The sequence below is a fragment of the Henningerozyma blattae genome, chromosome 3 (assembly GCF_000315915.1).
Source record: "Henningerozyma blattae CBS 6284 chromosome 3, complete genome".
Lineage (NCBI taxonomy): Eukaryota > Fungi > Ascomycota > Saccharomycetes > Saccharomycetales > Saccharomycetaceae > Henningerozyma > Henningerozyma blattae.
Genome location: NC_020187.1, coordinates 1,172,271 through 1,189,039, shown reverse-complemented (window position 1 = coordinate 1,189,039; position 16,769 = coordinate 1,172,271). Strand labels below are relative to the sequence as shown.

At 31.0% G+C, this 16,769-nt stretch overlaps 5 protein-coding genes and 1 non-coding gene across 6 annotated transcripts; 3 read left to right on the top strand and 3 right to left on the bottom strand.

Moving 5' to 3' along the window:
- Positions 1-107: 107 nt before the first annotated feature.
- On the top strand, positions 108-1,127 carry TBLA0C04880 (C2H2-type zinc finger protein; the record flags this gene model as incomplete). The annotated part of the gene is made up of 1 exon (XM_004179755.1): positions 108-1,127. The coding sequence occupies one exon, from the start codon at positions 108-110 to the stop codon at positions 1,125-1,127; it is 1,020 nt and encodes a 339-aa protein (XP_004179803.1).
- A 902-nt stretch (positions 1,128-2,029) lies between these two features.
- Positions 2,030-6,982, bottom strand: TBLA0C04870 (clathrin heavy chain; the record flags this gene model as incomplete). The annotated part of the gene is made up of 1 exon (XM_004179754.1): positions 2,030-6,982. The coding sequence occupies one exon, from the start codon at positions 6,980-6,982 to the stop codon at positions 2,030-2,032; it is 4,953 nt and encodes a 1,650-aa protein (XP_004179802.1).
- Positions 6,983-8,754: 1,772 nt separating this feature from the next.
- Positions 8,755-9,603, top strand: CHO1 (CDP-diacylglycerol-serine O-phosphatidyltransferase; the record flags this gene model as incomplete). Its single annotated transcript, XM_004179753.1, has 1 exon — positions 8,755-9,603. One exon carries the CDS (start codon positions 8,755-8,757, stop codon positions 9,601-9,603), a length of 849 nt encoding a protein of 282 aa, XP_004179801.1.
- Positions 9,604-9,875: 272 nt separating this feature from the next.
- Positions 9,876-9,947, bottom strand: TBLA0Ctrna4H. Its single transcript has one exon. It is a non-coding gene; the product is annotated as a tRNA-His (tRNA).
- A 2,309-nt stretch (positions 9,948-12,256) lies between these two features.
- On the top strand, positions 12,257-13,363 carry TBLA0C04850 (cyclin family protein; the record flags this gene model as incomplete). The annotated part of the gene is made up of 1 exon (XM_004179752.1): positions 12,257-13,363. One exon carries the CDS (start codon positions 12,257-12,259, stop codon positions 13,361-13,363), a length of 1,107 nt encoding a protein of 368 aa, XP_004179800.1.
- Positions 13,364-14,052: 689 nt separating this feature from the next.
- TBLA0C04840 (uncharacterized protein) lies at positions 14,053-16,596 on the bottom strand (the record flags this gene model as incomplete). The annotated part of the gene is made up of 1 exon (XM_004179751.1): positions 14,053-16,596. The coding sequence occupies one exon, from the start codon at positions 16,594-16,596 to the stop codon at positions 14,053-14,055; it is 2,544 nt and encodes an 847-aa protein (XP_004179799.1).
- Between the last annotated feature and the right edge of the window lie 173 nt (positions 16,597-16,769).

The window sequence follows — 16,769 nt, the reverse complement described above, 5'->3', positions numbered from 1 at the left end:
TACAACATAGCATAAAATACTATAATAGATAGACAAATAAAAAAAAAAAGTCACATATAACAATAAATTTAAAAAAAAATATTCATATCTTAATATCAAAATTTATGATGTCTGTGACAAATATTAACTTGACAAGCCCTCAACCTATTAAAGATGACAGACCTTTTATTTGTGAAATTTGTCATCGCGGTTTCCACAGATTAGAACATAAAAAGAGACATATTAGAACTCATACAGGTGAAAAACCTCATAAATGTGTTTTCCCAGGTTGTATTAAATCATTCTCTAGATCAGATGAATTGAAAAGGCATTTAAGAACTCATACTAGGCCAAATTCAAGAAATAACAAATCTAAAAAAGCTAATTCTAAAAACTCAAATTCTGTCATTACAACAGCAAGTAATAGTTCAGGTGATAATAGTCCAAATCATTTACCACAAAACTTATCTTCCTCAGTTATTAATATTCCATCGATTAATATGCCAAACCCATCTATTTCAATTACTTCTGTATCAAATCAAGTTTGTCAACCACAACCTCAAATGGCAAACGTAGCTTCCAATTTCTTCCCAATCCCAATTGCTTCTTCATCTTCTACCTCTTTATCTTCATCAATTTTTTCCACAAATCAGTTAAGCACTTCTCCAAGAACTCCTCCACCACTATCTGGAATGTTTTATCAAAATAATAATAACAAATTTATGATTGGTAAACAGTCATGTAATTTGCCAACTTCTACTTCTACTTTGTCAATGACATCATTATTAAACCAAGATAAATTACAAACGTCTTTCATTGAAAATTCAAATTCAAATAGTCAATCTTTATCTGGTTTTCCTTCTGTACTTTCAATGCAAAATAATAATTTTATTAATAAAAATGTTAATTCTTCTTATTTGGATTCAAATTTCTCGCATACTAATTCAAATGCAAGTTGTTTCGAAGATAGACATCAAAGAGCAAAATTCCAATTATCTCCTACAGATGATGAAGATGATGATAATGAAACTAATAGTTCAGCAAACCTTTCTGGTAATTCAAATTCCAACATAAGAACAAATAGAATCAGGTTGCCACCGGTACGTGATCTTTTAAGACAAATTGATAATTTTAATTGTTCAAATTAAAAATTATTATACTTTATTATTATTGCATTTTATTACACCTTTTTCATCAATCCAATATCATATTTAGCATTATATTTCAAACTTCAGATACATCCACATACATATTCCATCTACCATTTTTTTGCATTTTGTTAATAATTATTCTAACAAATGAAAATAGAGTTTCTTCAATTGTTTTTTAATAAAGAAAAATTATATTTCTAATGTTTATAATTATTTTACATCACTTTTTTTATCATCATTATAGATGCGCTTTTTTTAAAAAAAAGTTATTAATGTATTAGTTTTAAATACCTTATATATATATATATATAAAATTTTATAAAATTTAAAGATTATTTTAGTTGATAATACTATATTTCTTTTAACATGTAGAGCTTAGTCATAGTGTGATTTTTTACAAGTTTTTCGAAGGCGTTAGATATAATATATTAATAAATAAAAAATAGGTATATAAGAAGTGATTATGAAGACAGCAAATAAAAATGTCAAAAGTCAAATAACAGGTGTATGAGAATAATAAAACTAGTAATATAAAATAAAATAAAAAATATAGATAGAAAAATAATAAGCAATATTAGAAAAATTGTTTAAATTAAATGTCTTGAATTTAAATTTGTGTCATACTAGAAAGGTACAGTTGTATTCTTACTTCAAGGTTTTAAAAGCAACACTACTATCTCTTTTAATTCTATTATGAAAAGTTATGAATTTCCTCTGTAAATAAATAATTAAAAAATAAAAATATCCCCTCAGATAATTTATTTTATTATTACATAGTAAAAGATGGAAATTAAATGAAAGAGAATGAAAATGAAAGGGAAAAAAAAACAGAAAATGAAAAACGTATATTAAAATTGTTTATTTGTACATTACTTCAAACGAAGGAAATTGAATTAAGTCTAAAATCCAGTTTGCTGGAATGACATACCACTTGTAAGCATTAATGGAGCACCTTCAGTTTCTTGATCGGTCTTCTTTGTAGATTCTTCGGCCATTTTTTCAATTGCATCATTTTGTTCTTTCTTAATGGAAATCTCATATGGTTTAGTATAATCAGTTAAACCATTAATCCAGGCCACTTCTAAGACATTTTCATATTTGAATAAGTTATAGGCGGTATATAATAATGCAACAACTGCTTCTTTGTTATCAGTTTCAACAAAATATTCTAATAATTCTTTAACAACCTTGTCATCTTGAGAAATAGAAGCAGTTTCTATAGCTTCTTTCCAAAGTTTATCTTGTTTTAATATGGATAAAGCTTTGGCCCATTTCTTATTTCTACGGAATAATAATGCAGCAATTCTTCTAAAGAATAATAAATCATGTGATTCCAAACGGGTAGCTAAACCAATTTGATCAAACTTATCATATGAATCAACAGCTACTTGTAAAGATTTGTAGTCTTCTTCTTCAATCAATAAATCATGGTAAGCTTGGTTAACAACTGAAATGTTCTTTGGTAAGACATTGATTAGGAAAGGTTTAATTAATGGTAAGTTATCAGAGCTTAAGAAAATATTGATGGTTCTAGGAATGTCTAATCTTGGAGTTAGTACAGTCATTAAATCAATTAATAATGATGGATGTTCCTTAACATAGAAGTTAATTGCTTTGTAATAAATTTCCAAGTTGGACACCTTAACAATAACTTCCTTGAAGTAATCATGATCTAAATCATCGGTAGTCTTTTCAATCATTGTGATAGCAGCATTGTCCCATTCATCATAATGAGAATACAAAAACATTAATTCTTTCCATTGATGAGCATCTTCAACAACTCTAATAACCTTTGGAATATTGATTCTAGACCAAAACATCTTTAAATGTTCATAAAGTTTTTCTGGTTCATATTTGGAGAATAATACAGATAATTCAGTAAACATCCCCATATGAGCTCTTTCCAAACCTAGGCCAGCTTCAAATAATGAAATTAATTCCTTAAAGTAACCATTAGATTCGTATTTAGAAACAATATCGTTAACTTCTTCAGCATGGACAATTAAATTCAAACCACAAATTTGGGCTAATTTGAATTCCTTTTGATTGATACATGCATCATTTACTTGTCTCCAAACTCTAATGTTAGAAGCCTTTCTAGCAGTGTCAACAGCACCTTGGAAGTCATCTAAGTACACTAAAGTAGAGGCTAACTTGGAATAGTTAGAAACACTACTGTAGCACAATTTAGCAGCTTTGTAATTTTTCAACTCGATTAATTTATCACCAACTTCTTCCATATTGGCAGAATTAGAAGTGGTTAAAGTACTTTCAATTTCGTGTAGTTTACCTAATTGAGCATAAGCAAGGATTAAGCAACTATCAATCTTAGACTCCTTTAGAGTCTTTCTAGCCATTGACAAATATGGAATTAAATTTTCAAATTCACCAGCAGCTTCAGCAGCATTAATAACTTCACGATAATTGGATGGATCGTCAGCTTTAATAAATGATTCGATGGCAGCTGGGATTTGAGAGGCATTCAATTGGGCAGAACCCAATTCAGACCACAATTCTGGTTTTTCCATCTTTTCAGCATAATCTTGAGCTCTTTCTAAAGAATTAATGTTTTCAATTAAAACCTTCAAAGCATCGGTATTCATATTATGTTTGTCATAAATTTCAAATGCTTCTTCATTTAAGCCGTGGTCAACACACAATGGACCAATTTCATTTGGATCATATTTTTCTAGTCTTCCCAAATAACCTTGAACCTTAGTTGGTTCGTATTTAATTGCAGACAATAATAACAACCCTTGTAAAGCAACATTATCACTAAAAGCAGTTGGTTCTAATACAATTTTTTCCAATAATTCAATTAATTCCTTTTTTAAGCCATTGTTCATAAATGCCTGAACAGTCAAAGAAACAGGTGCTGGATCAGTTAAACTTGGGATACCAACTGAGTTAACAGACTCCACTAATTGATTTCTATGAACATTTTCAGGGTTTAGAACCTTATTCCATAATTCAGTATCGGAACGTTTTAATAAGTATCTTGCTTGATACTTATACATATCATTTTCATTGGTAATTCTTAATAAATCATCATCATTGTTACCTTTATCATATGCGATGTATGCTAAATAAGGATCTCTCTTTTCACAATAACGACCGATTTCTAAAGTATCATATTGATCATTTTCTTTCAAAAATTTTTCTGGAGCATTATTAGAATCAATGTAAATCTTGGCCATAGTGTTGTAGACAGCTTGGTCTTGATTACCTTGAGATAAAGTCTTTTCTAAGAATGGTAACAATAATTTTAATCTGTTTCTTTTTTCAACTTCTTCAGTTAATTCAGCAACAGGGACTTGACCAATAACAGATTGTAATAGATCTTTGATAAATGATTCATCACAATCAACATCGATTAATGCACCAACAACTTCAGGTGCCTTAGCAGGGTTAATTTGTTGAACGTAGGTTTCAATAAATTTCATTTGATGTTTTTGATATAAGTATACGATTAATTCATGAGTAAAATTGTTACGATCACAAACGACAATCAATGGAATTTGATTTTCTAAGTTAGCATCCTTTAAATAATTTTTAACTCTCTCAGCATCATAAACATTATTATCTCTAACTATTCTTTCAATTTCATTAGTTTGATTCAATTTACCTGCGGCTTCAATATATTTATAGACAACGTCTTTATCTTCAGTCAAGTTTACTAGAGAAGCTAAGTAATAATATAAACCTTCAGTAGCGCCATATTCTTCAAACATCTTAATTAAAGTAGCAGAACCAAGTAAATCAGAATACTTTGTAGCAACTTGAACGACAATTTGAATGTTACTTTGCATATTGTTATCCATTAATGTTCTTAAGCAGGCAATAGATTGATCAATGTTCAATTTACCGAAATATTCTACTAGCCAATCAACTGGGATAACTTTAGTACTGACGATACATCTTTTAATATCTTTAATATCGATATAATTTTCTAAAGCTCTTTGGAATAAGCCGGCTTTTTCAGATAATTCTGCAATACGTGGTTTATCATAATGAGAGAAGATGTTGTTACCCAAAATAGCATCAGCAACTTGTGGAGCATGTAGTAAGTTAACTTCCAAGACACGAGTTTGTAAATGACCTTGATCTGGAGTATCAGCTTTTAAGGCATCTAATAATAGAGAAGTACCTTGTTGAATATGATTTTGAGAAAAGAATAAATCTGCGATCTTTTCAATATCAATTTGGGAAGCAGATTCTGGATTTTGTAATAAGGAAGTGGTAAATTCAGCTGCCCTGTCTGGGGAAGATCTAATTAAAGTAGAGATTAAAACCAAGAAATTAGCGTTGTAACCAACTTTTTGACAATAAGGTAAGATTTTTTCGAATTGTTGTAATTCAGCTAAACAGTTAACTACTTTAGCATGAACATTGGATTTCAAATAGCATGCAAGAGCCAAGGTGGTGTCAAAAGGTTTAACAATGTCACCTAATTGTTCAGAACATTCTAATTTGTCTTCTTTTAACCATTTTTCAAACAATTGTTTTCTATTTTGTTGTAATACAGGTCTTGCTAATTCAATAGTTTCTTCTTTATTTAATTTACCATTGTCTAATAAAGTTGAGAAGTAAACTAATAAAGGAGAAATAGTACCTGGAGCAGATTGAATGTTTTTCAATCTATTAATGGTATTTTGATTTCTTAATTGAGTTGAAGATGCTGCAACTTTAGCAGCTTCATTATAATCATTCTTTTGTAATAATTCATTAAATTGTTGGCCTAATAAGTCATCTGCACCTGGTAATCCACCTCTCTTAGCCATGGTCAAAGCTAAAGAGGTATCTGATAATTTAGATAGAATGTATGGAACAATTTGAGAAGTAGAGATCTCAACGGCAAGAACTTGACCCTTTTTATTAATACAAGCAATACCGTTTTTATTGTCATATGAAGTAGAAGTAAAGACAGATTCTGCAGTAATTCTATTGACAAATAGATTCTTACCGGTTTCCATTTCGTACAAGTGGATAAACCCGTATTTTGTTAACAAGTAAATGACACCATATTTTTCAGAAACTTGAATAGCTAATGGGAAGTCATTAGCTGCGTCTGGTGGGAAGAAAATATCGACGTTTTTCTTTTCATAAGATTGTGCTAAGGATTGATCATGGTCGATTTCAATAATTCTTAATTCACCATTATTTGAAGTTGGGTTTCTGGTACCTGTAATAAAGACTTGAACTGGTTTATTTTCATTTCTTTCCAAGACGATGTTGGAAAACATTGCTACATGACCATCAAAAGCTTGAGAGACATTACGGCCTTTAGAATACAATTGAATTCTACCACCTATACGTCCATTTTCTTGTAATATACCAACAGTAGCAAACCAATCTAAATTTTTGTTACTAACGAAGCTAATGATTTGAGTATTATTCAAAGAAGAGTGTCTTGTGGTCAAAATAGTTGGCTTGGCACTAACATTACCGTCAAACACGTTGCAGAAAGCTAACGATTTAGTGGTGATGATACCCAAGTGTTTATCATCTAACCAAGTCCAAAATACACATGGATCATTTAAAGTGAAAGATTTTAATTTTGATTTGGTTTCTAAGTTGAAGATTTGTACAATTGTACCATTAGCTCTTACAGAAATAACCATTTGTTCTGGATGCATGATTGCTGAATCACCACCCATATTTTTCTTAATAACATTGTTATTATTTGCTAGGTCAATAATGGAAACAGAATTGGCACCATCATTGGTTTCTCTAATTGTGACAAAACGATCACTTTCAAAAGTAGTTGATCTAAAGTCTAAGGATTGAGGGGAAATACCAATAGATGTCAGATCAACCAACTCTGTAAATTCGATTGGAAGATCACTACTCATGATTGTATAGCTGTAAACTTTGTTGTGAGGGATATGTATTGAAGGGGGTAGTTTATTTTTAAAAAAAAGTTTAATAGAGGGATTGATAAACTTTAAATTGAAAAATAAAAAAGTAGTAAAAAAAAGATAATAAAGTGGGATGAAGTGTAAATTGGACCTTAATGAGTACCAATACCTTGTTGAATTTGTTTTAATAACTTCTCCTTGAGAATGAGCTTGTCAATTCCAAATGCTACAAACAAATAAAAAAAAGTTCCCTTTTTATTTCACTTAGATCTTTTTTTAGAAAGCAAGTGAAGAAAAATGGTAAATAGGCTCCAGAAGTAAATAAACAATGTATAATAATTATTTATGCTTCAGGGTTCTAATACTAACTTAATTGAGTCTTTAATGAAAGCTTTGTCTCGACAACACGTCCCTAGTTGTTATTGAACTAAGTCCAAGGTTTATTATTTATTTTCCAGTTCTCAATTTTCAGTTTTCAATTTCCAAAAGTTGGCCACTTGAACTTCTCCCGTCAGGGCCAAAAGGGGAAACAATTCTTTACATAATAAAAAAGGCACGTCACGTGCGGTGCAGGGGTGTAGATATTCTGTCTTTGCTTGTCACATGATAGAGTCGTTTATTGTATTGAACTACTGGCATATATTAAGTTGTTCAAAGGTTTGAGAATATATAATAGATGAGTGTGTTATATACTAGGGAGTGGACTTGTCATACAAAAAAAAAAAATAGAAAAAATGTCCAAAACGTTCCTTATAAAATCTAGAATTACAACCAATATGGTAAACAAACATTTTTGAGTGTTTTGAATAGTATTATGTTATAGGCTATTTGATAGTAAAATGCCATATATAATATATATATGTATGTATGTTAGTAAAAACACCATTCCTACAACTTCAAGGTCTAGTCACATGACATGCATAATCCATCCGAATTTCACTCTTTTTGTCTAGTAGATGAATTCCTTTTTCTTGAACCTAAAAATCCTGGTTCCTATACTAAACATAAATAGATCTTGTTTCACAATTCTTTTGCAGACCACGTGTCCACGGCCAAAAAAACGCCGTGTGACTGGCATCGTGGCAGTGGAATTTCACAATTCTAAAACCTTAAAGGCTCTCTCACAGAACAGCCAATACACAAAACAATATTTGAGATCATATGATACGAAAACTCGGAATTGAGAAAAGGACTGGGTTTTTAACCGACGGCTAAGTTTATTCGCTAACTGGGCTAGCTGGGAAATAATTCAGCTTGAATTGAATTATTCAATGGGATTAGATTGGAATAAATATATTTGGGTAAAATAATAATATTTAGTAGCTACAATTGCTTGATTCATTTGTTTATTGAATGTTTTAGTTCTTAAGTAGTAACCGATATATTATTTGGGCTACAATTTCCTTTGGCATTTGATTTGATACATATATTTTTTTTTCAATCCATTCTTTTCTTGCTTTATTGAATTGAATTAAACTTATTCAATATAGTAACATAATATACCACTTGTATATTTTATCGGCATACACAATTACAGAGCTACACACACATATATATATAGACATATATATATATGTATTGATTGAATATTATTAAGTCACTGTCTTTTTTTTTACTCCAGTATTTTTTTTTTAATTTCTTTTTTTTTCATTTTTAAATTTTATTTTTTAAACGATTTCCCATTTATAATGGTTAAAAATAGAAAAGAATCGCCAACTTCTTCTGGTACTGATAAAATGACCAACCCTACGACAATTACCGCCAATATGACAGCTTCCACTACAAACTCCAAGATAAATTATCATTCGGAAAATGAAGATACTTATGATTCAGATAACCATAACACATCTAGATATAATGACATGGATGACGATTTTGATATGCATGATGTTGTTCCAACCCAATCTTTAAGTAGAAAGACCTCTTCGATTTTTTCATTAGATACAAGCCCATTAGATCCGCCAAACCAATTTGATATAGCGAAATTTACCAGTGATGATTATCATTTCAGTATGATTAGAAATTTACATCTAGCTGATTTCATCACCATGATGAATGGGTTTTCAGGGTTTTACTCTATTATAAGTTGTTTAAGATTCACATTGACTGGCAAACCTCATTATGTCCAAAGAGCCCATTTCTTCATATTCTTGGGTGTTTGTTTTGATTTTTTCGATGGAAGAGTCGCTAGATTAAGAAATAGATCGTCATTAATGGGCCAAGAACTGGATTCTTTGGCTGATTTGATTTCTTTTGGTGTAGCACCAGCAATAGTAGCATTTGCCATTGGGTTCCAAACAACTTTAGATGTATTGATCCTATCGTTTTTTGTCCTATGTGGGTTAGCAAGATTAGCAAGATTTAACGTCACTGTAAGTCAGTTACCAAAGGATACAAAGGGGAAATCAAAATATTTTGAAGGCTTACCAATGCCAACCTCATTACTCTTAGTTGCAGGTATGGCATACCTAGTGAAACATAATTTGATTTCAAATAACTTACCATTCGGCATTATTAGGGAAGGACTTGTTTTAGAATTCCATCCATTTGTAATCATATTCTTCATTCATGGCTGTGGTATGATTTCAAAAAGTATGAAGATCCCAAAACCATAATCACTATTGTTTTTTGCTTTCTAGTTTTTAATAATACTTAACCAGATTGATAAAAGATTTTAATCTAGATAAAGAATACATATTTTATATATATATATTTCTAAATTTCTAAATTATTTCCAAAATTAATTATTTTGCATTATTAATTTGTAAAATTTTTCTTATCAAAATTTAAATCTATAAAGCTAGACAAGATGAGATGAGATGTAATAAGAATTTGACTGGTTTAATATACATCACGTAATTTTTGAAATTTTTCAAAAAATAAAAAATGCCATCTCCTAGAATCGAACCAGGGTTTCATCGGCCACAACGATGTGTACTAACCACTATACTAAGATGGCATATTATTTCTTGAAAGTTTAAATTGAGACAAAATATTGATTTGCTAAAAGATGGGAATAAGAATATTACTTGCTCATACATTCAGTATCTAAGAAAGTTTATATCTAAAATGTTGCATCACAGTTAACTCAGACAATATCAACAGAAAAAATATACAGTAAACCTCTCATTTTAACATACATGAAAGGTATACGAACCCATCTTTTACACTGTGCAAAGACGATTCAAAAATACACAGTTCAAGTAAAATGTATCAGTAGGTAACTACTCTATGCTTGAAGTATGATAGTCTGCCAACCTTATTCCATGTGTTTGTTTCAATAAGTTGGAATATAATGAAATACGCTTATCTAATTGCATTTTGTTGAAAAATCTTTATGATGGGATAATGTTAAAGACAGAACAATGTAAAGTGGAAATACTTTTAATTTACAAGATATTTAGTTTACTCTAGAGATTTCTCCTTCATTGAACTCCTATTTTAAGAGAATCGATCTGAATATCAAGCATTGTAATTCGATTCCACTGATTAATAAGAGTAGAGAGACAAATGTGTGAAACAAAGAGGGGCTAAAATATAACAGACAAACATTCTATTCCCGCCAATAGTCCCACCACTATTATAACTCCCTACTCTCCTCCTCCCATCTGCCACAGTTACTGTTGATCTACTTTTCTGATTGAATCAATTGCTAATTAATATGGATTTACTTCAGCCTACATAAGAAAGTAAGTGGTTAAAATAAAAAATGTTTCACATACATCAATATTTGTTCGAGAATATAGTTTTCTATTTTTAGTGATTACTTTCCGAAATAAGTATATATTTACCGGCTTCTCTGACATGTATACGAAACAAAAACGCATATATTTGAAGAATAAACAATATTGTTTCAAGTAAGAAATAGGATAAACAAAAAATATATAGGGGTGAAATATAAATAAAAACAATAGCAATATGATTATACAACCAGTAAAATGTACGAATACTGTAGGCTAAGTAATCAAGTATCTCATGTTGTTTTAGTATGAGATTCTGAGGTAAAATAACCTCACATACTTTTGAAACAGTCTTCTACAAGTCGAAGAACGGAATTTCATAACTTAATCATTACACGGTTTCTTTTTGTCATGAGAATCTATAACTCTCTCTTATCGGATAGAACTAGATTTATCGTCTATGAATTTAATCACTTACGAGACTCAATAATTAGGCTACTGGTTAGCTTGGCGCTTGAGTATCAGTCTTGATTATTCTCACAAACAATCCGAATTTGAAAACTAGCAGTCATTCATTAAATTGAAAAATGAAATGGCAGCACCAGCTAATTCATCAAGAGTAACGACTTATAGTTCTTGTTGGCTTATTGATGCTAGATTGTGAGAACTAAGTCCTCACTTCTTACTTGACATTCTTAAGCAGAATGTACTAGACAGTTTCTTATTTAGGCTAGAATACATGCATTTGCTAGACAAATTTCTAATCAAAGCTATTAGCTAAAGACTTGCAATTTGTAGTTTACTATTATTTTGCGCGGTTGAATATCCTAATATAGTTTCCTAGAAATCACGACACAAAATGTCAAATTGAAAACCAGCCTCTTTTCGCACTTAACATTCTCATTCTATGCAAATAAGGAAATCAAGATCCAAAAGAAACGAGAGCCGGGCTGGTAAGAAAATTTAAAATAGAAGAGCAAAATTAACTATTTCCTAATAGGTAAATTCAATAATGGAAATATCAAAACTTGCTTAAGACTATTCTAGTAAAAAATTTCATTTTTCGTAATATCCTATATTCTTGCTTGATTAAAAAAAAAAAAATAAGCATTCCTGGTGAGCATTAGATTTAGGAGCGGCTGTTTAGCTCACCGTACTGCAAATGTATTTTTAGCTTCCTTTCAATTCCCAGGGCGTACATACCGTTCATTATTCTCAGCCAGCCTTGATGTGGGTTAGCTTAGTTTTAAATAGTCCTTTTTATTGTTTGGAAGTATTTCAAAAAGAAATTGCTGGGAATTAACGCTTATTGATATGGCTTCTAATGAGAAAATAGCATTGCGTTTACTCATTCCATATATAACATTGTAGTTTAATATATATTCATTTCACATGTGTCTTTCCAATGAGTGAGGACTGTTACTTCAACTTTGACTTCTCTTTGCTTGATCCCCATAAGTCCTTTAGCTTTAGTAACAACCACAATCTTTCGGTTTATCTATGCAAAAGCCCCTATAGTTCATCTGTAACAATAATACAAATAATAACAACAAGAAATTAAAACTAGTAATTGAATAAGAGAATAAAAATGATATCTGATTATGATGCTCTATTAAAATTTAAAAGAAAGGCCGTTACTGGCGAAATGATTCAATTTCTTTCTAATTGTGCTGCTTCTGCAATTCAAATAAGACCTACAAGTGATTCAAATTTAACGAATGAAAGTATTTCAAATATACCGCCTCTGTATACCTTTATTAAAAATTTAGTGGCACATTCAAATGTTCAAACACCAACTCTAATGACAACGGTCGTCTACCTTAAAAAACTGAAAGCAATTATTCCTTCTAACGTTTATGGTATTGAGACTACGAGACATAGAATGTTTTTAGGATGTTTGATTATTGCAGCAAAGACATTAAATGACTCTTCCCCATTAAATAAACACTGGGCAAAATATACAAACGGTCTACTTCAGTTACGTGAGGTTAATACCATTGAAAGAGAAATATTAACTTATTTTAAATGGGATTTGCAAATTACAGTCAACGATTTACTTACCTGCTTGGCTCCATTTATTAAGCAAGTCAAAGATGATGAGAAGAGACAAAAGAATCAAAATTTCTTATTATTCAATTCTCCTACACCTGGCCAATTAAGAGAATGCATTAATTCGAAATTTAGTTTATCATCGAATGCTAATATTTCTCCATATTCAAAATCACATTCTCGTTCTTCATCCAGTATTTCGATTCCTTCAGTAGTGTCTTCTATAACAACGCCAAAATCTTCCATTTTTGATTCGCCAACTAAAATAAGAAGGCCAATCAGTGAAAACAGTTTGGCAGGGGATGTATCTTATCCAGAATCAATTGCTGAACTTTCTGAAACCCAAGAATCGTCACAAAATAAATATATTACTACCTTGAAAAACAGAACACAACCTCAAAATAATCAAAGATCATGTAATGGTCAATTACCACCATCTCCTAATGACATTTATACAAATACTGCCTCAAAGTTGAATTCAAATCCATATCAACAACATTTTAACAATGCTTCTATAGGCAATTCTAGCATTCAAGTAAAAATATCAACTTTATCTGAAAATAATTCAAATTCAATTCTTGTACACCATGATATCAAGAAAGCTCATAACAAAAAATCTAGTTGGCACTCTTTCTTCAAGTATTAGCTTCTTGCTCTGTCTAATTTTTCTTTTAAAAAAAATGATATTATGGAAATTCATTTCGATTGACTTTGATTTTTCCATATTTGGACACTTTACTCCACTTAGTTTATATTCTCCTATCGCAAGATAATTTTCAATTCCAGAAAAGCTTAATATACAAAATATTCATATCTGTATTAATAAAAAAATAATCTTATTGGAGAACAATATCTACCATGTAAGTATTAGATATTTATAATAATAGCATTTGCATAATATATTCACATAAATATATATTAACTTAATCTTCAATTCAGTTTGACGATAAATTTCATGCATTGTACCACTGTTTACTTATCTTTCTAGCCCCATGAGTTTTTCAGTTACTAATTTAATAATAATATCAAGGGTAGTATTTAGTGGTTAAAAGTTATATTATTCTCTTATATAGATTACTAAATAAAAACTATACAAAAACAAATCAAACATGGCATGATGGAATAGAAAATCTATCTTGAATACATCAATGATGACACAAAATAATTAGGGCATAAAGTAAGATACATAATCATCATACCAATATGCGATTGGTAAATATTTCTGTTAATTTAAATTTCAGTGTAATGTTAAATTTTTTGACTTCCCTTCTCATTTTTCGTTATAAGAGAGAAAAAAATATAATTAAGCAGAAATCACCTGTGAAATACAGTATTTTAGTCATATAGATCATCATCTTCATCATTACCAGCACCAAATGCAGCTCCAGAATTATTGGTAGCGGCATCAGTAGTACCAGTAGCTGCTGCTGCATCGTCAAAACTAAAATTACTGAAGACACCTCTAGAAGCCTTCATTTTTTGGGAATATGCCTCATAACGACGTAACTCAGCATCCGAAACTGATCTCTTAGCAGTCTTCATAGCCTCAGCGAAATGATGTTTAGTAATATATGGAACCAAATCGGGAATTTCTTCTTCTTCCTCTTTTTCAGTTTTAACTTTAGTTTTTTCTGAATCAGTCATTACAACATCTTCATCTTGCATGTTTTCTTTTTTGTATTGCTCACCTTCTTCTTTAGATTTTTCAAATTCAATTTGAGCTTCAATAGATTCTTTAATAGCATATTTAGCAGCTCTTTGTGCAATATACGATAAATCAGCACCTGAGAAACCCTTGGTAGCCTTGGCAATAGCAGTTAAATCTACACCTGGTTCCAATGGCGATTTTCTTAATTGGGCTTTTAAGATAGACAATCTTGCAACTTCATCAGGCAATGGGACATAGATTAATTGATCCAATCTACCTGGTCTTAAAATTGCAGGATCTAATTGATCTGGTCTATTAGTGGCACCAATAACAAAAACATTTTTTTTGGCATTCATACCATCCATTTCAGTTAATAATTGATTAACGACTCTATCACTTGCATCGTCACCTGCATTATGCCCTCTAGCCTTTGCAATAGAATCTAGTTCATCCAAGAAGACAACAGTTGGGGCAGCAGCTCTAGCCTTATCGAAAATATCTCTAATATTAGATTCTGATTCACCATACCACATACTCAACAATTCAGGACCTTTAACAGAAATAAAATTGGCAGAGACTTCAGTAGCAACGGCTTTAGCTAATAAAGTTTTACCAGTACCCGGTGGTCCATAAAATAAGACACCTTTTGAGGGAGCCAAACCGAATTTTGTATATTGATCTGGGTGTAAGACAGGATATTCAACAGTTTCTCTCAACTCACTCTTAATATCATCTAAACCACCAATATCATCCCATGTAACATTAACATTCTCAACAACGGTTTCACGTAATGCAGATGGGTTGGAGTTACCTAATGCGAATCTAAAGTTATCCATAGTGACACCTAATGAATCCAGTACTTCAGCATCAATTTCTTCTTCATCTAAATCGATCAAATCCATCTTTTCACGAATTTGTTGCATAGCAGCTTCAGAACATAAAGAAGCAATATCAGCACCTACAAACCCATGAGTTTCTGAGGCAATCACTTCTAAATCTACATCATCTGATAGTTTCATATTTTTAGTATGAATTCTCAAGACTTCCAATCTACCAGTAGCATCTGGAACACCGATATCAACTTCACGATCAAATCTACCAAATCTTCTTAGAGCAGGATCAATGGAGTTTGGTCTATTTGTAGCAGCAATAACAACAACGTTGGATCTGGATTTCATACCATCCATCAAAGTTAATAATTGTGAAACAACTCTTCTTTCAACTTCACCGTTAGTCTTGTCTCTCTTTGGAGCAATAGAATCGATTTCATCAATAAAAATAATAGCAGGTGCATTCTTTTCAGCTTCTTCAAAAGCTTTTCTCAGATTAGACTCAGATTCACCAGCCATTTTAGACATAACTTCAGGACCATTGATTAAGAAGAAGAAAGCACCTGTCTCATTAGCAACAGCTCTTGCCATCAATGTCTTACCTGTACCTGGAGGACCATAAATCAAAACACCTCTTGGTGGTTTGATACCAACCGCTTTAAACAACTGTGGATGTCTTAAAGGTAATTCAACCATTTCTCTAATTTGAGCCATCTGTTTACGGCAACCACCGATATCATCGTAACCAATATCATTTGTATTGGCTTCTTCATCTTCTCTATTGATTGGCTCACCTTCCCAATGAATGATTGTATCTTGAGCAACAACAGCGTATTCATCTGGTTCCACATCAACAACTTTAAATTCAACTTGTCTCATACCACCTCTAACAACGAAGTGATCACCTTTTCTAACAGGTCTATAAGCTTCGACAAAGTATGGCTTTAAAAACACATCAAATAAATTACCTGTCAACCCTTCGACAGTATCAGCAATTGGTAAGACGGAGATTCTTGTAGCATATTTGATATCAGGGCAAGGGTGCAATGTAACCAAGTCCCCTAATTTTATACGTAAATTATTTCTGATAACACGATTTAATCTACAGGCACCATCTTCTAATTCATCATCAATTAAAACAATTAAGACTGTATCCCTTCTCCTTTTACCTTTAACTAAAACAGTATCACCTCTAAATAATTCTAGAGTATCCATTGTATTTGAATTGATTGCAATGACAGAGTTATCATCGTTAATTGCATCATCTACTAATAACATATTTGGCTTTTTTTTAGTTCTTAAGATAGCAGTGGCTGTTCTATCTTCAGCATCATTGCTTGGATCAGCACCTGATCCATCCAATAGATGATGTTTTTCTTCATTATTTTGATTATCAGACATGATGTATTATTAATACCTTGTTTGGGTTTGTATTATATTTTAATTGTAGTTTTAAGTTTTTCTAATTCCTAAACAATTGATTAATAATTTATCAACAATGATAAGATAACAATCGGACGATTATGTAGTTAGCTGTAAGGGGGGTTTTAAAAGTAGCGTATATTCTTAATAAA